The 22,728-nt window shown below is 33.0% G+C and overlaps 1 protein-coding gene across 2 annotated transcripts in view; it reads right to left on the reverse strand.

Moving 5' to 3' along the window:
- The window catches only part of CABCOCO1 (ciliary associated calcium binding coiled-coil 1), a 121,443-nt gene that overhangs the window by 87,167 nt on the left and 11,548 nt on the right, over window positions 1-22,728 (reverse strand). For both annotated transcript variants that reach the window (XM_039255360.1, XM_039255358.1), the window contains 3 exons: window positions 21,142-21,245; window positions 16,140-16,309; window positions 4,391-4,535 (listed from right to left, as the gene is read on the reverse strand). In XM_039255360.1, coding sequence (XP_039111291.1) covers window positions 4,391-4,535; window positions 16,140-16,309; window positions 21,142-21,245 — 419 coding nt within the window. The remainder of the gene's footprint in view (window positions 1-4,390; window positions 4,536-16,139; window positions 16,310-21,141; window positions 21,246-22,728) is intronic.

Consider the following 22,728-nt stretch of genomic DNA (forward strand, 5'->3'; position numbering starts at 1 on the left):
GCTCCCTGCCAGGAAGTATACCCTGTTGTGCACAGAAGGGCAGTGTTGATTTTCTTATATTGAGTAAATGCCTATGCAAATTACCTTCACCTGATTCCCAAGAAATAGGTAGAAAACACAATGACAGAAGTGTAGTGGGACCAGATATATCTAAGTGATGTCTTATATTAAAAAGCTGCAGTAGCATTTATATTTATATCTGTATATATTATATAAATGTACAAGTATATATATTGCATGAGTACATTTTGTCAGTATTTCCTGTTACGTGAGTAATGTAACATACTAATTCTGGTATTCATTTTTTTTAAATCATAGACACATGATGGAATGTACAATTTAGATTCTATTAACAGTATCAAATAAAATTTCAATTTTATTGCCAGTTAAGTTTCATGTGCTATAGGTCATGTTCTAAAATCTACTCTCCCTAAATTGATGAGGACTTTCACTGGTTGAGTAAATTTAATATCAGATTAAATTGAAACATGCTTATACTTTCAATAATTGAATTAGCTTCATATTTATAAAACTTCTTTGTAGTTACTAAAATGAAAAATACTATATGATTTAATTACCATTAAATTTATATTTGTGGAACTATGAGGCATTCTAAATAGGTATTGTAGAAAAGCACATTTCTTCTTATACAACTTCAGTACCAATTCTAGATATCCTACTAACTGATATTTTATTTTCCGTAAAAGTTGCATTTAAAATGTGTAAGTTCCTTGGGCAGAAGACATGAACAAACACTTTTCCAAAGACACCCAGATGGCTAATAGATACATGAAAAGACGCTCAACATCACTCATTATCAGAGAAATACAAATCAAAACCACGATGAGATACCACCTCATACCTGTCAGAATGGCTAAAAGTAACAACACAAGGAACAACAGATGTTGGTGAGGATGCAGAGAAAGGGGAACCCTCTTGCACTGTTGGTGGAAATGCAAACTGGTAGAGCCACTCGGGGGAACAGTATGGAGGTTCCTCAAAAGAACTTTATTTTAAGAAATAAAATTTGAAGGGGTACACATACCCCAGTGTTTATAGCAGCTTTATCAACAAGAGCCAAACTTTCAAGAGAGACCAAATATCCATCGACTGATAAATAGATAAAGAAGATGTGGTATACATACATGTATGTATAGATACATACATACATACACACCTATGATGCAATATTACTCAGCCATCAAAAAAAGTGGAATCTTGCCATTTGCAGTGACATGGATGGACCAAAGTGTATTATGCTAAGTAAAATAAGCCAGTCAGAAAGAGACAAATACCATACAATTTCACTCATATGTGGAATTTAAGAAACAAAACAGACAAACATATGGGTAGGGGGGAAAAAAGAGAAGAGAGGAAAACAAACCATAAGAGACTCTTAAACACAGAGAACAAACTGAGGGTTGGATGGAGGGAAGTGGGTGGAAGATGAGCTAAACGGGTAATGGGCATTAATGAGAGCACTTGTTGGGAAGAGCACTGGGTGTTACATGTAAGTAACGAATCACTGGATTCTACTCCTCTAACCAATGTTACACTAAAATTTGAATAAAAAATTTAAAAATGTATAATTTCTTTTAAATCACAATATGAAGATTTAATAGTATCAAAAATAGTTCTGATTTACTTCACGTGACCAATCTCTCAAACATTATTTTGTTGTTGTTTTTAGAAATGAGAATAGAAATTTTTGGTAAGTAAAGTTATTCTGTATTTAATGGTGACTAACACTGACATCCTTTCCTAACTTAATTTTCTGAAATGAAATATCAAGTAACACACTGATGAGCATCCTTCCAGTTAGATGAGATGAAAGAGAAAAGAGGTGCAATCTTGCACCCATTTGGAAGATGTCATTAGGGCACATGCATTGGTTTTGCTGCTATGGTTAACTATCAGCCCTGGTGCCCATCATAAAATCCTGGGCTTAGAGCTCAGATGTAAAAATGTGTTCTACAAAGAGAAACCTGACAGTTTCAAATAGATAAGAAGAGAAAAAAAGGTTGCTATACATATGTGCAGGAAATTCCCCTCACCCAGAGATTCCCAAACACTGATGGACAAAAAGACCTTGGGGAGCAAGGTTGTCCAGTTCCTTCTTGCCTCCCACACAGGGACCTTACTTTACTCTAATTGATATGAAAAGTACTGCAGCTCTCAGGGAGAGACACACATTAGGAGGTATGTATTTTACATTAAGAAATCAAATTATATCAAATGCTATTATATAAAAACATATGATATCATATTCTATTATTAATTCATGCCAGAAACCAGCATATAAACCTTATCATATTAAACACATTAATATTTAAAAAGCTTCTAGACTACAGCCAGGACCTTGCCAAGCACATCATGAGCATGTCTAGGACATCATGCAGCACCCTTTATTTTGAATTTTAAATTGGAAAACACTGCAGTGTGTAGTATTGAAGGAAAAAAAGATATTCTGCAGAAGCTTTTAGTTAGGCAAAAGACAGGTTTTTTTTTTTTTTTTTTTTTTTTTTAACTCTCAAAATGTCCCTGGGGAGAGATGCATGACNAACTGAGGGTTGGATGGAGGGAAGTGGGTGGAAGATGAGCTAAACGGGTAATGGGCATTAATGAGAGCACTTGTTGGGAAGAGCACTGGGTGTTACATGTAAGTAACGAATCACTGGATTCTACTCCTCTAACCAATGTTACACTAAAATTTGAATAAAAAATTTAAAAATGTATAATTTCTTTTAAATCACAATATGAAGATTTAATAGTATCAAAAATAGTTCTGATTTACTTCACGTGACCAATCTCTCAAACATTATTTTGTTGTTGTTTTTAGAAATGAGAATAGAAATTTTTGGTAAGTAAAGTTATTCTGTATTTAATGGTGACTAACACTGACATCCTTTCCTAACTTAATTTTCTGAAATGAAATATCAAGTAACACACTGATGAGCATCCTTCCAGTTAGATGAGATGAAAGAGAAAAGAGGTGCAATCTTGCACCCATTTGGAAGATGTCATTAGGGCACATGCATTGGTTTTGCTGCTATGGTTAACTATCAGCCCTGGTGCCCATCATAAAATCCTGGGCTTAGAGCTCAGATGTAAAAATGTGTTCTACAAAGAGAAACCTGACAGTTTCAAATAGATAAGAAGAGAAAAAAAGGTTGCTATACATATGTGCAGGAAATTCCCCTCACCCAGAGATTCCCAAACACTGATGGACAAAAAGACCTTGGGGAGCAAGGTTGTCCAGTTCCTTCTTGCCTCCCACACAGGGACCTTACTTTACTCTAATTGATATGAAAAGTACTGCAGCTCTCAGGGAGAGACACACATTAGGAGGTATGTATTTTACATTAAGAAATCAAATTATATCAAATGCTATTATATAAAAACATATGATATCATATTCTATTATTAATTCATGCCAGAAACCAGCATATAAACCTTATCATATTAAACACATTAATATTTAAAAAGCTTCTAGACTACAGCCAGGACCTTGCCAAGCACATCATGAGCATGTCTAGGACATCATGCAGCACCCTTTATTTTGAATTTTAAATTGGAAAACACTGCAGTGTGTAGTATTGAAGGAAAAAAAGATATTCTGCAGAAGCTTTTAGTTAGGCAAAAGACTTTTTTTTTTTTTTTTTTTTTTTTTTTTTTTTACCAACTCTTGTTTAAATATTTGCAAACTCTCAAAATGTCCCTGGGGAGAGATGCATGACTCTAATGCAGACCTTGTGACAGATTATGTAAAAAGGCCAATTTCTTAGTTCACCAATGAAGAATCACTATAATAAAAATATTTCCACTCCATTCACCATCATTTTCTAAGCACAGAGAAAAACTTAATGAGTTTAATTGGTTAATACTACAAAGTATTTCAGGGCACATAATAAATTTGAGGAAGCATGTATATATGTCTCTTTAGTTTCTAATACAAAGAATTTCAAGTAAATGTTTAAATGGAAATGAATGCTGCTCTAAAATGTAAAATTTTGATGTCAAGGCCAACTACCTAAAATATAAAGTCCATTGTAATCAAGTCTGATTAATCTGAAAGGATCATTTTATTAATAAAATGATATTATTAGGGATTAAGAGAAAAAATAAATTTTTGTATAATTTATTATAATTTTACATGAAGTTATACTTATCAAACACAAACCTTTTTTTTTTTTTAAGAATGCAAGGTTAGCCAAAAATTTAATGTCCTGAATTTCATTTATTAAAGATTTTAATATTATCTCATTATTGGCTGGGTTTATTACAGCATATATTCTGTGAATGTCTAAAAATTGAATTAGTTTCTATTTAATAGACATTTTATAAAATATAATGAAATGAAAAATAAGTGCTACTGAAAAAGAATCCATACCTGATTTTTAAGTAATCGATGATCGCATTGGCTTGCTTTATATTAAAGATACTCAATTCTTCATTTTTCTGTGAATGGGATGGTCCTATTTCAGCCATAACTTCTCCAAGCCATTTTATGCTGTCTTCTAAGGACATATGCAGTGCTGAAATAAAACCCAGAGAAGTCTTAAGCATTATCTTGATAGATGTTTTGGGAACAAAATAGTTCAAGATGTCCTTAACGTCCAAATATTTACTTTTTCAATATTTATAAGGACAATGCTAATAGCAATGTTGTTTTTAATGATAAGTTAATAATTACATTTTTGTAGAAGAATAGCAGCTGACACATCCAACAATAATAAATTACTGTCACGCTACACAACTGTCTGAAGATTTTGTTTCCATTTAGAATGCAAAAATGATTTAAAATATACCTAAAGATTACTTTAAAATGGAAAATATACTTTTTAGATGATCTTAAAATAAAAGCATATATGGAAATGACACAATGGTTGTTTGAATTAGCTGCTAAGGAAGACCTACATGGTAGATTCAGTTACTGTAGACAGGAGAGCTGAACTCAGGGCTGAAAATGTAAATTAACAGAGTCAACCAACACTTGGCTTTGGCTAATTGTTACCATGTGGGAATTTGGGACTGAAGATTTTCAATAGATGCCAGAAATATGTATTTTTATGTAAAACATCCAGATATTTTTTTTCTTTTCCAAGATACAGACTTATAACTTATGTAAGCTGTTTCTCAAATGTATGCCTGGTGGTGGTGATGAGAGCCAGATGACAGCACAGAGCGATGCTGACACCACTTTGCCACCATTACCAAAAGTAAACAAGTCAATGATGTGGTCTCTTCTCCTACAACTAAAAACAAACAAAAAAGCAAAAGTATCTTCTATGACATGTGTCAAGTTGAAAAAGAAGTAGATAAATGTCAAAAGCCTTAGACTCAACATTTATAGTGTCTATAATACAAATATGAACTTCCGTCTTTTTTTCCTGTTTAATTATGCTCATTTTTACTTGTGGCAAGCAAAATAGTATTCCATCACACACACACACACACACACACACACACACACACTGACAAGTGATGAGTGTATGGACATAAGACAGAAGAGCCTGGAGGTGGAGAGTTGAAAATCTCTGGCAAAGACAAGGTTGGAGCAACTGCTTGGGTTGGGGGAAATGTCAGCTGGGAGCCTGGATGAAGGTTCTGGGGAATAGTGTGCTGCTCAATGTGAGCCCCACCCTCCCACTCCCAACCTCTATCTCTCTTAGGAAACCATCAGTAAACATTCTACTTCTTGCTAATGGAGTACATTTTTCAGGGAGGTCTAAGCAGGTAATGCAGAGGATTTATGAGAACATAAGCTGATTGCTGGACCCAGCCATTTCTGGTTACACAGCTACTCTTTCCCTCTGGGATATAAGTGTTATGCCCTCAAATTACTGATCAAATAACAATAACATAATTAAAAATCTTAGGAAGACATGTCAAACACTAACTTGCAATTTATTTAGTCTAGATTCTTTTCTACCTGTGGGAATTAGAATGAAGCAAAAAACAGTATAACAATTAAAATCTCGTTTGATGAATGGCAATTGGTCCATTTCTCATAGCCTCCCTCCAGATTGTCTTTTATATATGTCATACACACAGGTTATTGCTGGATAACTGGGGTTTCCATATCATTCTAAGGGAAGCTCAGTTATTATTGTGCATTTCTTTTCCTATGATAAATTTGTAACTGTTTTAGGATAACTTAAAAAATGAAAAAATCTGTTGGATAAAAGCAATTCAAAAATCAATGGATTAAAAATCTGAATCATTTTATTACTAAAATGGTATTAAGTAGAGATGTGGGAGAAAAAAGAAATTCTTAGATAATTGATTACAATTCTAGATGTAATTACATTTATCAAGCACGAAAATACATTTATATGAATATTTTCATATATTGAAATATAATTGACACTTTGAAACTGTTTTTCTATGTCTAATGTCTTTCTATAGATAATGGCTTTAAAAATTAGGAAAGTTATCACTTCACTTATCTAACGGAAATATTTGCTCATTTAGAAATCACATTCAGTGATGTGATTAAAATATGAAAGATTAAACCATTTAAATAGTAAGGGCTATTAGGAATAAAATTTATCTTTGAAAATTTAGGGTAATGAAAGAACATGCTAGACATAATTAGTTGGAAGACTTAACATGGTACCTTATAACTGCCACTTATCTACTAGCTAGGTGATCTAAGTTTCATTTCTTAAATCTATAAATGAACATAAGACTAATTTTCAAAATGATAGTGCTGTTGTGAGGATCAAATAAGACATGGATGTTAAACTCTTGGTAAACTGAAATATGTATACTACTACATTACATGTATATAGAGCTTTCTAGAATCAGCTCAAAGTTGGCACTTTTGATATAGTAGTAGGGAGGATGAGTTCTCACTCACTGGGGTTGATGCTTGTGACCTTAAGGAGTTATTTAATCTTTTTAAATCTCACTTATTTTTCTCATTTTTAAAATGGGGAGAATAATATAACTATTTCAAGGCTGTGTGTGAATTAAACAAGACAATATTTGGAAAGCAAATGCACTGACTGGCACAAGTTAATCCTACACAAATGTTACCTATTATTATCATTCCTATTTAGGGGGAAATAATTCAACTTCATGGAACAAAAAAGTATTCTATGGTTATTTACTAATGTTCATGTTATATACAGAGGAATCCAGCTAGACCCATCAACCTGAACAGAGGTCAAATATCCAGTCTAATACTTGACAGCTTGTATTTGGTCAGACCCTGAAAAAACAATCCCAAAATGCATATTGTTAAGACAAGTGTACAAATCCTATGTTGCGTAATCTTTTAGTTTTGATCCAATGTGATTCCAGGTGAGTTGTCTACAGAATGCCTTGTGGACAATGCAGCACAAGTTTGAGACAAGGAACAGATCAGAAACTGAGTCAGTAGAAAATGCAGTTCCCACACTAGGATTTTATTAATGGTCAACCAAGGTGCAGCTAATAACCCAGACTGTTCAACAGTGTTTTGTTTTGTTTTGTTTTCTGTTAAGATGTTTTTGAATGTGAATGTTCACTATGTGCTCAGGAATCTACCACCTTTTAGTCTAAGTATAAACAGACTAGCTCCTTCTCTGGCACACTTGGCTACGATTATATTCTTTCATGATAATAACTATAACCTTGTTAGGTTTAAAAGTTTGAGGGTATTTTTTTTCCTGACCAAAGGGAAAACTAGATCCCTTGCTTGTTACTGGTTAGGGTTTACATATGCACTTTCACTCTCTCCTGGGTTATGAGTAGCTGGATGGATCCTGCTCAAGTTTTTAAAATTAATTTTTGAACTGATATCAACAATATAACATTTCACATAAAAGAAATATTTCTGAGTCAGTTGTAAGTTATGGAAAATTTTTTAAATGGAAATAATCTTGTCAAATTTGGAATGTGAAGATTCATGAAAATGTTTTACTTTTCTTTATTCTGTTTCTAGTTTGTGAACATTCAGCTAAGAGGTTGCAAATCATAGGACTGTTAACATCGTATATTCTTTTTTTTTTCCTTTACCATAAGTCTGTCTGACTTATTTCAGTTTTTGCATAGGTGATATATTCACATGGCTCAAAAACATTAGTGAAGTTATATTATGAAAAACTTTCCTCAATCTTTGTTGCCCACACACTCACTTCCCACACCCTTTCCTACAGAAAAATTCTCCCCAGTGCTACTGAGAAACACTTGACATATATCACTGTGTAAGTTTAGGGCACACAGCAAGATGGTTTGATTTATTGTGAAGTGATTACGGCGATAGGTTTCTTCTCATATAGATAAAACAGAAAGAAAAAAGGATAAAGGAAAAACATTTTTTTCTTGTTATGAGAACTCTCAGGGTTTACTCTCTTAACAACTTTCCTATATATCACACCTGTTAACTGCCATCATCATGTTGTTCATTACATACCTAGTACTTATTTATCTTGTATGCAGAAGTCTGTAGCTTGACCATCTTCCACATTCTGGTAACCACAATTTCCATGGGTTTGGTGTTTTGTTTCTTTGTTTTTGTTTTAAATTCCACATGTAAATGCAATTGTACAGTATTAGTCTTTCTGTGTCTGATTTATTTCATTTAGCATAATGCCTTCATGTTTTGTCCATATTGTAACAAATGGTGGGATTTCTTTGTTTTTTAGGGCTGAATAACAACGTTCATTGTTATGTATATATACTACAACCTCTTTATCCATTCATCCATCGATGGACACTTAAGTTGTTTCCAGATCTTGGCTATTTTAAATAATACTGTTATAAACATGCGGGTGCAGATATCTTCTTGAGTTAATGGTTTTGTTTCACTTGGATATATTCCCTGAAGTGGGATTGCTAGATCATATGGGTGTTCTATTTTAAATGTTTTGAGGAAACGTCAGACTGTTGATTATTTATATAAATCATTAATTTGTATGTAGATTTGTGGATGTTAATTTTGTACTTTGGGTTATAATTCAATACTATAATTCAATTCAATAATTAAATATTATAATTCAATACTGTTCAATTCAGTACAATACTATCATGTTATTTTGCTCAAATTGTTCCAACTTTGGACACTGGAAGCTTTTCAGTTGGCTTCTCTATACCATTGACATACCACCATCATTTTGATTTTTGAGCACTTAGTCTTGGCCACTACAATATGCCCTGGGCTCATTTTCATGTTCCCTGCTCCAGGTCTACAGTCAGCCATTTCTCTAAGGTGCTCTGGCTCCTTTTCTTCGAGAATTAAATTATAAACCAAGACTTGGTTCCTGGGTATGCTCATTACTACTAGGAGGCCATTGCTTCTAGGCCCTCTCTGTGGACAGAGCTAAGAAAAATATGTGTGTACACTTAACTATACAACTATATCTGTATCTAAGTTAAACAGGTTTGTGCTGATTTATCTCCAGGTGATATTTTCTCATTTTTTGCTTTTACAAACGTGACTGCAACTAATAACTTTACCTACATGTATGTTAAATGAATATGTGGGGATAAATTCACAAAAGTGGAATTGCTAGATCAAAGGGGACAATATTTGTGAATTTGATAGATAACTGCTAACCTAAACTCCACAGGAGGGTTTTAAATACATATTTCTATTAACAATATAGTATCTGTTTTCTTATAGCTTTCACAGTTGAAAATGTACCAAAATTTTAAAGTTTTGTCAATCTAACATATGACATTTCTTTGTAGTTTTAACTAGCATGTTCCTTATTATCTTTAATGCTAAACTTTTCATTTAAGAACCTATTGTATTTATTTAGTCATATCCTTGGCTTACTCTGCTATTGCATTACTGGTCTTTTTCTTGTTGCCCCTGCATGCTTTTTTTATATTATAGAACTTAATAGTTTGCTGGTGTCTGAGATACAATAATCTCTCCAGTTTCTTATTCTTTTTTAAATTTTTCTCTTGGTATTTTTTATTTTTAGACTTTTGGTTTTTATGTATCAATTTTAATTATCTTTGTCTTTATGGCTTTGGAATTTTGAGGCATAGCTTTAAATGTCTTCCCCATTCAAGGTTGTAAGGAATTAATCCACATTTTCCTCCAAAATTTTTACAGTTCCATTTATTTTACATTTAAGTAATAAAAGTGATCTAATTGAAATACACCCTGGTTTATGGACAGAGAGAGGGGTGGATTCAATTCTATTTTTTCTGGATGGACACAATATTATATACTGAATAGTGTATCTTTTCACCATGGATTTAAAATGTCATTTTATCAAATACTGAATTCCAATGCTCGGGTCTATCTCTAAGCTTTCCGTTCTGTTCTATTAGTCAGTCTGTTTAGTCATTAACCATTGTGTTCAAATATTTGATATTTTATGACACTACTATTACTACTGCTACTGCTAATCACAAGATATGCTATAGTTTATTACACTTTTTTTAAGTTTATTTATTTTGAGAGAAAGAGAGGGCACATGTGCACAAGAAGAGAAGGGGCAGAGAAGAGAAAGAGGCAGAAAGAGAGGGAGGAGAGAGAATCCCAAGCAGGCTCCACATTGCCAGTGCAGAGCCTGGAACAGGGCTTGAATCCCGAGCCATGAGATCATGACCTGAGCCGAAATCAAGAGTCAGATGGTTAACCAACTGAGCCACTCAAGCTCCCCTATACCTTTTAAAGACAATTTGTGTTTGCTTATTTTCCATATTTTTGTTAGAATCACCTTGCTTAGTAAGCCACCTCTAGGTAAAAACATCAACCAAAACTTGGTATTTTTATTGCAATACTTAGTGAGATTTAGCAATTTTTTTTGATGTGGAGTATGTCCATGAATATTGTCAAATTTCTCCCAATGTTGAAAACTTCCTTGTGACCTTTGAAAGTGTTCTGAAGACTTTTTCATATAGGACTTGTAAATTTCTTTTTAAAGTTTATTCTTAAAAAGTTTATCTTTTTTGTTAGAGCATATATATTTTTTCTTCCATTAAATCTCTTTGTTTTTATACATAAATATATATTTTTAAAATTATTATTAGATTTCCTTAACTTTTACTTAATGTTCTTTTTCTGTTTGAAGAACTCATCTAGGATACCACATTACATTTAGCAGTCATGTTTCCTGACTCAAGGTTTCCCTTGAGTGATAATTTTTCAATCTTTTCTTGTTTTCAATAGCCTTATCAGTTTGAGGAGTACTGGTCAGATAGTTTGTACAATGTTCCTCAGTTTGGGTTTGTCTAGTGTTTTCCTCGTGGTTGATAGGACTTATGGGTTTTCATAGCTTTGCCTATTTTTAGTAGGATTGTTTTCATATTGTTGTTTTGAAAGTTCTTTACATGTTATAGAAGCAAGTCTTTTGTCAAATACATGATTTGCAGACTTTTTTCTGTGTGTAGCTTTTCATTCCTTTAATAGTGACATACATAAAACAAAAGATTTAAAATTTGATGAAATCTAATTTATCAATTTTTTCCTGTATAGATCATGTTTTGGGGGTTATGGCTAAGAACTCTTTGTAAAACACCAGGCCATGAATATTTTCTCCTACTTTTCCTCTAAAAAATCTAATTAGAGCTAATTGTATCAAGTAAAGCGTTTAGGCTGATGTGTATATTTTTTTTAGTATAGTTGTTCCAATATTTGTTGAAAAGGATACCTTGTTCAGTTGAATTGCTTTTGCATATTTATCAAAAACATCAGACGACCTTTTTTGTGTCAGTGAATTTGGCATTCTGTCTTCTGTTCCTTTTGTCATCTTCACTCATTCAACATTGACTTTATTATTTTAACTTTATAATAAGTCGTAAAATTGGGTAGTATGATTTATGCAGCTTTATGCTTATTTTTCAAAGGTGTTTTAGCTATTCTGAGTCCTTAGCCATTCCATGTAAATTTAAAAATCAGCTTGGGTATGTCTAGAAAATATCCTGCTGAGATTTGGATTGATATTGCATTAAATACACAGATCAATTTGGGAAGAACTGACATCTTTACCATGTGAAAACTTCTAATCCAACAACACAGTATGTTTTTCATTTATTTAGGTTTTCTTTTATTTCGTTCATCATTATTTTGTAGTTTTTAGCATACAGATCTTGTACATTTTTTGTTAGATTTATACTTAAGTATTTCTTTTATTTTTGAGCTTATTGTAAATAATACTATTTATGAAAATTTTGGTACACAATGTATATGACTAATAAACTGAAATACAATTGGCTTTTTGTGTTTTCACCTTATTCCTGCAAACTTACTGGTTCTAAGGTTTTTTTTTTTTATTCTGTGTAATTTTTTATTATAGATAATCCTTTCATCTGAGAACAGGGACTGTTATTTCTTCCTTCCAAATCTGCATGTATTTTATTTCTTTTTCTACCCCATTGATATTATTGCTAAGACTTTCAGTCCTATGTTGAATAGGAGTAGTGAGAGTAGACATTCTTGTCTTGACCCTGATCTTTTGGGGAAAGCATCTGTCTTTTACTACTAAGTATAATGATAGGTTTAGGTATTTTGTAGATGTCATTTGTGACATTGAAGAGTATCATTTCTTTTCTTAGTTTTCTGACTTTTGTAAAATAAGGAATGGATGTTGTGTTTAGCCAAGTGTTTTCTCTGTATCTATTTATATGATCCCGTGTAGCTTTTCTTCTTTTATTTAAATTGATGAAATTTTCAACTGCTGAAACACCAGTGAATTTCTGGGATAAACTCCAGCAGGTCGTGTTATTTTTTTGTATGTAACTTGATTCATTTTATATGTTACTTTGACAATATTTTGTTGAAAAAATGTTTTTTGCATGTTCATGAAAGATATTGGTCTGTGGTTTCTCTTCCCCTCCTCCTCTTGCTGTTGTTGCTGTTCTTCCCCTCCTACTCCCCACCCCCACCCCTTCCTGCTTCTCCTCCTCCTTCATCTTCTTTCCCTCTCTCTCTTTTCATACTACCTTTGTCAGGTTTGGGTATGAAGATAATTCTAGCCTCATAAAATGAGGTAGGAAGAACTTTTTCAATTATTGCTGGAAGGGATTACGTACAATTGGTGGTATTTATTCATTAAATATTTGATAGGACTTTCTAGTGAAAATATCTAGACCTGCAGATTTTTACTAGAAGTTTTGAGCAACAAATAATTCAATGTCTTATATAGTTCTTTTTTTAAAAAATATTTTTATTTATTTCTAGGAGAGAGAGAGACAGCGTGAGCAGGGGAGGGTCAGAGAGAGAGGGAGACACAGACTCTGAAATAGGCTCCAGGCTCCGAGCTGGCAGTCAGCACAGAGCCCGACGGGGGGCTCGAACCCACGAACAGCGAGATCATGACCTAAGCGAAAGTCGGACGCTTAACCGACTAAGCCACCCAGGCGCCCCTCAATGTCTTATATAGTTCTAAGGCTATCATGTTATCAATTTCATCTTGCATGAGTTTTGCTGGCTTGCAGTTTTGGGGGACTTGGTTCATTTCCTCTTTGTTTTCTGATTTATGTATAAAAGTAGTATTCTCCTAATGTCTGCAGAGTCTATAGTGATATCCCAATTTTTTTTAATACCTGGTGATGATAATCTGTACCTTCTATCTCTTTTTGTTTTCGGAGACAAGTTTTTCTTCATGTTTATCAATTTTATTGATGTTTTCAAATATCCAGATTTTTATTTCATTTGATTTTGTCTATTTTTCCAATTTCATTGATTTCTGTTATTTTGTCTTTCTTTGCTGCTTGATTTCTGCTTATTTTTTAAAACTGGCTCTCTAAGGTTTAAGTTTAGATTGTTAATTTTATACTTTTTTCTAGCTTTTAGTAATATAAGCTTCCCTCTTATCATGGACTTAGCTGTACCACATCAACTTTCATGTTTTATTTTCACTTACTTAAGCGCCTTTTCTAATATCTGTTGAGATATATGACCCACATACTTTTAGAATTCTATTGTTTGATATGTTTGAAGACTTTCCTGATATATTTCTCTTAGTAATTTCTTGTTTAATACTATTATGATCAGAGAAGATATTTGTATAATTTCAGTTATTTTTAAATTGAAGGCTGTTGTATGGCCTAGGACATGGTCCACCTCGATGAATACTCCGTGTGCATTTGAAAACAATGACTATTACACTGTTTGGAAGTAGACTGTTCTATCAATGTCAGTTAGGCCCAGTTGGTTGATGGTGTTTTTCCTTCGGGTTAGCCTGTTTGTAGTCTAGTCAACCTCTTGAATGTATCAGCTTATGCCTTTTGCCAATTTTGGGAAGTTTTCAGCCATTATTTCTTCAAATGTTTGTTTAGCAAATTCCTCTTTCTCCGGTCCTCCCAGGACTCTACATTAGAACTTTGTACCACAAGTCTCTGAGGTTTTATTTGTTTGCCAATCTTTTTTCCTCTTTTTTGTTTAGTGATTCAGTCTGTTATCACTCTCTATTCAAGTTCACTAATTTTTCCTTTGTCTTCTCTTCATTCTATTATTTCTACCTAATGAGATTTTGATTTTGGTTATTGTATAATTTCATTCTAAAATTTCCATTTGTTTCTTCTTTATATCTTCCATGTCTTTCATGATTCTTTTTAACACTTATTTCAAGGATGTTCACGATTGTTCATTTAAGCACTTTGATAATACCTGTTTTGAAGTCTTAAATATATAATCTAAATATCCATTTCATCTTATTATCGGCATCTATTTATTATTTTTCATGCAAGTTGAGATTTACATGGCTCCTTGTTTGCCAAGTAATTCTGGCAACAGAGTTGAAAGATTATTATTTAGACATATATAGTACTCAAAGATTCTATAAATATCTGTTCTTTGTTTACGAGGAAAAAAAACAGCCATAGTCTGTCTGATCAGTCAGTTAATATCATACAATTATTTTTCATTATCAAGTATAATTATATTTTTCTTCCATTGTTACTGTTATTTATCTGTAATGTGTCACTATATACTTATGTATAAGCAAAGATAAAATTCTCCCACTTGAAGGGAAGGAAAATAATGTTCTCTTTTTCTCACATACAAGAACTACTAACTCTTCTCTTGTAAGGTTGACTAAGAGCAGGAAGGGTACATAGGGCAGGAGTGGCTTCTTTATTAGTTTTGCTAATTCACTTAAAATTTCTCCTCCTAGAAACTGATACACAGATGTGACCACAAAAAGGCATCCATGTATTTTGCTACAGTGATGGTGAGAATTCTTTAGGGGGAGCAAGGTCTTGGACCTGCCCAATTTTAAAAAAAGAACTAAAAACAAGCAAACAACCAAAAAGAAAAAAGTTTTAAAAAAGGAAGGAAGGAAGGGATGAAAGAAGGAAGGAGGGAAAGAAGGAAGGAAGGAAGGGAGGGAGGGAGGGAGGAAGGAAGGAAGGAAGGAAGGAAGGAAGGAACTATCAACTGACATAAGCATTTCTTTCAATTGAGACACAAATACCTTCATGTTTATAGTGCTCATGGCCTTTTCATTATACTGAAGTTTTGCCACTTCACAGCTGGCAACCCTGTTCTGTGGACTACTTGCTCAGCTCTGAGATAGTGGTTAGAATACTTCCCATGCAGGAGTTGCTCTGAGATTCAATAATGCATGTTAAAAATTAGAATCACACATAGTGCCTAGCACACAGAGTTGGCAATATATCAGTGATAGATTTCCTTCTTTTCTTCCTTCCAAGAAGCAATTCTATTTATTCTGAAACAAAATTTATAACATTTAAAAGTGCTCTAAGGAAGAATTTCCAAATTTCCTCCAGTAACTCATTCTAATGTTATGTAAAAAAAAGTCACAAAATCTAAGTGTATATGAGGAATGTCTATTTAATAGGCTCTGGATATTGACTAAAGTACCTCTTCTCATTAATCATTCTCAGATATACAGTAATACCTGTAGGTGAGATGAAATGAAAACAGCTCAAACAATTAAAAAATACCTAAATAAATGTGAACTATTTAACATTTGGGAGATAGATGGCATTGACAAGATTTTTAAATGAAGTTAACATATCTTTGGCAAGTTAATTAAAAGAACTTTACCATTGTTTAATACTATTTGAAATTTTACAATTTAATGAGGTATGAACTCTATCTTTGATCTACCTGGAAAAAAAACCCTTAATTTTCATTAAAGGAATTACAATAAAATTAGGAACTTTTACTTAAGAACATTAGACAGTGGACTAAATTTTTTCTTAAAAGAAAAAAATAATGTACTTACTTCTAAGATTATGAAGTAACGTATCTAGTAAAGTCATAAATTTTGAATATTGAATAACAGAAAAGTCCATTCCTCTAGCCCACAAAAATCCAGATACATAATAATCTAGCAGAATGGCTTCCTTTAAACAGGTTTGAAGGTTTTTGAAATTCAAAAATGCTTTCAATTTTCTGTAATGAAAAGAAAAACCCAGATATTAAAATCAGATTAGAGAACAGTTTCTTTTCTAAGTTTTGAAAACACAGCTATTTTTCTTGAATTAAAATTCTACAATGCCCTTAATTTAAAAATATCCCTAAGTTATATCAAAATCCTAAGTATAAAATGACATTTAAAAGGGAAATAGGAAAAAAAAATCATGGAAACAAGAGAGGGAAGAAGAGAAGCAGATGAAGAAAACAAGCATGAGCACTCTTTTTGGTCTTCTTCCTCCACTTCCTCTATTCTTTCAGTTCTTCTCCTCACCTCCCTCCTCTTCTTCCTCTTCCTCTTCCAAATACAGTAACTTTACTAGCATTTTTTTTCTCAAAAATTCCTTTTTCCATTCATACAATCAAATTTATTTCTGACAATTTTCTGGAACTATATTATTAAATAATTGTTGTTTTGTTATTTAATATTTATTTATTTTGAGAGACAGAGAGAGAGAGAATGTGGGGGAAGGGCAAAAAGAGAGGGAGACATAGAATCCCAAGCAGTCTCCGCAGCTGTCAGGGCAGAAGCCTGAAGTGGGTCTCGAACTCATGAACCATGAGATCATGACCTGTGCTGAAATCAGGAGTCAGACACAACTGACTGAACTACCCAGAAACACATTCATTTGTATTTTCTTTGCCTGCCAGGTTCCCCCCTACCCCCATTCTTCATTTTTTAAATGTCTTTGTATACATATTCCTTATTTTGTACTCAAAGCTGGCCATGTGACAGGCTATTTTCTGTACAAAATAAGTTCGTGTCAATTATTCCAGGTTATTACTGTTTTTTCAATTAGTGGGTTAAAAGAACAAAAATAGTAGGATAGGTTCTCATTACCATCACATAAACAATCAATTTCTTGTAAATATGTTGATTATCTGTTCCAAGCCTGTGCCTCCTGGGCCTGCTGTTGCAAACAAGGGTTCTTGAAATGGCACTTCAGGGTTTTCTTCTGGTTTAGCAGAATACTTATCTTTTTTAGCTCATTCTAAGATCTTCAACTATGCATAGCCTTATTGTTCTTTCTCCTCCACTTCTGCTTGATCTATAATGCTCCTGGCAATCATCCTTACATTTTGTAGTTTGGATTTACAGCATTCTCCTTGTTCGGACAAAGAAGGGATTGATATTTCCTCATTGCTTATATGTGATTTCTGAGGGAGCATGTGTGGGTGTGTGACAACTTTATACTGCCATTTTCAAAAAAAAGGAAGTCTTTATTATTCATAGTACTGAAATAGATTTTATGATCAGAATGATAAATACAGCAGGATTAAACAAGTTTGGGAACAAATGAAGCTGGTGTTGTGTTTAACTCACTAACATCCATCTCATCCATAGTGGTATCAAAGTAGACCTAAGCTGGTGTTGTGTTTAACTCACTAACATCCATCTCATCCATAGTGGTATTGAAGTAGACCTCAATGCCAAAAGTGAGTTCTGATTCTTCTGAACCAATTATGATACTCTCACCCCCTTTCCATAATGCTATATAATGGCATTCAGCATATGGTATTCCCTATGATGAACTACTGGTCTTTGGTAAACACTCTCCTAAAAGTGTTTGAATTCATAACTAAGGGTGAGGTTCACTTTCTTCTGTGGAAGAAAAATACAAAAATGTAAATAAGTATGTTTGATTGCTACTGATAGCCATCTTATAATCATAAGAAGAATCAGTCCTAAAATTATACTCATTTCTTGATGATACTAAGAGGCCTTGAGCCAATCAACTCTGGAGTCAATCTATCTTTGAAAGTTCTGTTATATATATTTTACATATATATCATTTTTTTCTGTTTCCAACTGTTTGTCTTCCTTCTAACTATACTCTTCATCTGCCATCACCACACTATGTTTTTTAAAGATTAAACATTTGACCTAAATAGTTATGTATGTTTTCTTGCTTTTCATTTTTTCAGTGTTTTACTGTATGTAAATGAAGGCAACCATTTGTCTAAGAATATCTTAGGGAAACTTCTTTGACATCCCTCTATCTTTGTTCTCCCTCATCCCCCTTCCACCACTTCCCCTAGTACCATTTGAATCTTAACCTTCAACTTGAATTGCAGGGCTGAATATTGACCATTTCTATTTGTTGTTAAGTCATTTCACCCCAAAGAAGATTCTGCAGGGAAGCATTTGGAGCAAGATGCTGCCACAGTCTGAATGCAAAGTTTCCATGCATTTTACTGGCAAATTTGTAAGTTTTTCCTCTGGGGATAAGAAGAGATGGGACGTGGGAGTGGGGAGAGATGGCTATAGTTGTGGCATTACAGACTACAGGAAAAGAGAAAGATGCTTAACAGGGATTTAGGAAATTGTGCTATCGTGATAGGTGATGTAACTATCTACTTTGTCTCACCAAGAATTCCAGTGAAAGTATTACATTATTCCTACATGCTCTTGAAATTGGAGTGCATGTTATTTTTTTAAATATGATGACATGCAGAAATAAGCCTTAAGGCATGAGCTGAACAGCTCATGGAGGCCCAGTTATGGAAAGGGTATTAAAAGATCTCTCAGGGTTATTTCTGTGTTTAAATAGTTATTTTCAATTTAGTCCTTATCCTTTTTTTCAGAAAGGATTTGGGTGGATCTGTAAAAAAAATCAGGGTTACATTAAAAGCATGAACGATTGATAATAGGAGATCATGAGAAATGTGTGCAGACATTTAACTTCGCTTGAAGTGTACTCTAGAAATATGTTTTAATGATACTATAATGTTTCATTTGGTTGGCTGCTTTCATGAAACACAATTTTTAATTTTAAAAGGTAAGAGAATGTGCTGATTTCCTGTAATTTATTTAAATAGGTTTATAGCTTTGTAGACTCTATGATTTTGGCATACTTCTGTCACTTGGTGACAGGATACCTAAATTATATTTCTGTCATTTTGAAAGGTATATAATCCTCATTTATAATAATGCTATTTTAAATGGGAAATGAATGACTGACTGCAAATATTTCAGGATTACTGTTATAAAAATAATGTAAAGAAAATTACTTTGCTAAGAATTGGCTCCTGACATAACACTGTCATTTATCCAAAATTGATATCCTAAAATCTGAGATTACTTCAGGTGAATTTTATTAATGAGAAAATCTAAAAGGTCAACCTGCATTGAACCTAGTTGTTTCTATACTACTAACTTCTGTATCACCCTCTGTATCATTTCCTTTATCCTAGATGTCACCTCTTGAAGACCAAAAATACTTTTAAAGTTTAAATATTTAACAACACACAGAACCAGTAAGTGGAAAAAAAGAAAAAAACAAGATTGTCACACAAGGTAGGTGATGCAGTACAAATTAAGATTTGGTAAAAAATAAGTCTAAAAAGAATTTGTTTGCAATATCTTTTATTTAATATTAATTTCATTTAACATAAGATCTTTTAATATTTAATACAAACGAATTGTAAAATATATTAAATATCTGTCATTTGCATATATTATTTTGCCCAGTATTAAATAACCTATGTTTTGCATTTCGATGACCAACATTTGAGATGGAAATGGAAAATAATATTTTACTTACTAAGCACTCAGTGATACCAATACAATGAATGCAGTTTACTAATCAGTTCTGACACTAAAAATCAGAATTCCCAATGGGTATTCATTTCTATAAAACTGGTAAAATCATCATGAGATACTTGTTTAAATATCTGTGAAATTTTTAATTGACTGGCTAATACTTATAGAGATAGTAGGCGGTATGGCCAAATCACAGATCACCAGGATTTCTAGCAGGATTTGCAGGCCCTGAAGGTGAAGGGTACTTGGGAAAAGGCTGGTCAGTGTCATTTGCCTGCTCTTAATATGCCTTCCCCTCTCAGATTTCTCTTCCAGCCAGTACATCTGTCCTATTTCCTTCTCAGTAGTAAATCACCTCTCTTTCACAATATTTGTAAGATTTGCAAATGACAGTCACTGACAGAGTCATTTTCTATTTGTCCATTATGGTGCACAATACTCTGCTAACATCTGGACAACAGGCCTGAAGAAATCTTACATGAGACATTACAATCCAGAACATCACATCATTTCCACTCTCTACACATTATAGTCAATCAGGCTTCCATTATTAGAGCAACATAACTTTTAAAATGACTGATTGCTCAAAACATGTTTTAAGAACTTGTGTGTTAGATATATCTGACTAGAGTCCTAAGCAAATAATTTGCTACAGAAATCAATGGCCTTAAGAATGAGATGTACATATATTAGAATTGTTGCCCATATTCAGTTTTATTCAAATTTTTAGGCAAAGTGTATGAAATCAGAATGTTTAGTATAGCTTCATATCTGATAAAAATCATAGGTAGATGTCTAATACTCAGGATTTCCAAAATATTAAAATGTGTTAATTACTAATATTACAAAAACTACAATTTATTCTTGTCATGATGAGACAGAAGACCTAAAGGTTATTATGCATATTGATAGTTTTATGAATGAAAAAGAAAAGCAGCAACAGACAGCATATATTAAAGGTTGCCTTTATAATATAATAATATAATAAATCCCCACTCTCTGTTAACACTAACACATTGATCTGAAACGCATTTCTCCCATAAAGAAGATAGCTGAGTAGCGTAAAAAGTCAGTTGTTTGAGAATTTTCATGTTCCAGACTCTGGATGGAGATATTTATATATAAATCTCCAGAGCACATATATTTGCATGATATAACAACTCTTTTTTAAAAAGTGTAAAATATCTAATAGCATATCATGATCATTTATAGATGCAGAAGTATAACTGTTTTAGATTTGGTTTAGTTGTAATATTGAAGTGCTTACTGTTGAACTCCATCTACATCTTCTGTTAGCATTTCTGTGATTTGAGCAATTGAAAGAAAATCTGGAGAAAGAATCTTTTCATGCTCCTGGAATTCAGCATCTCTCTACCAAAAAAAAAAAAAAGAAAGAAAAGAAAAAAAAGTGCAATGAGTTATTTCAATCACATGTTCTACATATTAACCCAATGATATGAAAATTTGTTCTGTGTTCTAGTTGCAATAAGAAATAAAAATTTAAATACAACAGTCTTTCAGATAATCATTTTTCTCTTCTGTTTTCAAGTAATGGTGCCTCTCTTCTGAAAAGTTGAATGTCTAGTTAATTTGTCTTTTATACATATTTAAAACCGAGTGATGGCTTTCAATTAACAAACTTCTTTTTGGTCTTTTATATTTTTCATCATGATAGTGTACTCTTTAATCCCCATCCCCTATTTCCCCCATCCCTCTGCTGCCCTCCTTTTTGGTAGCCATCAGTTCTCTATAGTTAAGTCTGTTCCTCATTTTGTGTCTTTTTTACATTGTTCATTTCTTTTGTTTCTTAAATTACACATGTAAGTGAAATCATATGGTATTTGTCTTTCTCTGACTGATTTATTTCACATAGCATTATATTCTCTAGCTCTATCCATGTTGTTGTAAATGACAAGACTTCATATCTTTTCTGTAGGCTGAATAGTATTCCATTGTAGATATATATATACACACACATATATATACACACATAGCACCTCTACTTTATCCACTCATCAGTCAATGGACACTTTGGCTGCTTCCATAGTTTGGTTATTGTAAATAATGCTGCAATAAACATAGAGGTGCATGTATCCCTCTGAATTAGTGTTTTTGTATTTTTTTGATAAATGCCCTGTGGTGCAATTTTTATTTTAGCCATTCTGACAAGTTTGAGGTGTTGTAGTTTGATTTGCATTTCCCTGATGATGAGTGATGCTGAGCATCCATTCATGTGTCAGTTGGCCTTTTGGATATTTTCTTTGGAGAAATGTCTATTCATGTCTTCTGCCTGTTTTTAATGTGATTATTTGTTTTGGGGTACTGAGTTGTATCAGTTCTTTATATATTTTGGATACTAAACCTTTATCAGATGTCATTTGCAAATATCTTCTCCCATTAGTAGGTTGCCTTTTAGTTTTGTTGATTGCTTCATTTGCTGTGCAGAAACTTTATTTTGATGTAGTCCCAACAGTTTATTTTTGCTTTTATTTCTCTTCCCTCAGGACACATACTTAAAAAACTGTTGGTATAGCCAATGTCAGAGAGATGACTTTCTGTGCTCTCTTCAAGGATTTTTATGATTTCAGGTGTCATATTTAGATCTTTAATCCATTATCAGTTTATCTTTGTGTATGGTGAAAGTGGTCCAATTTCATTCTCTTGCATGTGGCTGTCCAGTTTTTCCAACACCATTTGTTGAAGAGACCATCTTTTTTCATTGTACATTCATTCCTCCTATGTTGAAGATTAATTGATCATACAATTGTGGCTTTGTTTTTGGGTTTTCTGTTCTATTCCACTGGTCTATGTGTCTATGTGTCTATGGTATGCCAGTACCATACTGTTTTAAGTA

The sequence above is a fragment of the Hyaena hyaena genome, unplaced genomic scaffold (genome assembly GCF_003009895.1).
Source record: "Hyaena hyaena isolate Hyena2069 unplaced genomic scaffold, ASM300989v1 scaffold_522, whole genome shotgun sequence".
Taxonomy (NCBI): Eukaryota; Metazoa; Chordata; class Mammalia; order Carnivora; family Hyaenidae; genus Hyaena; species Hyaena hyaena.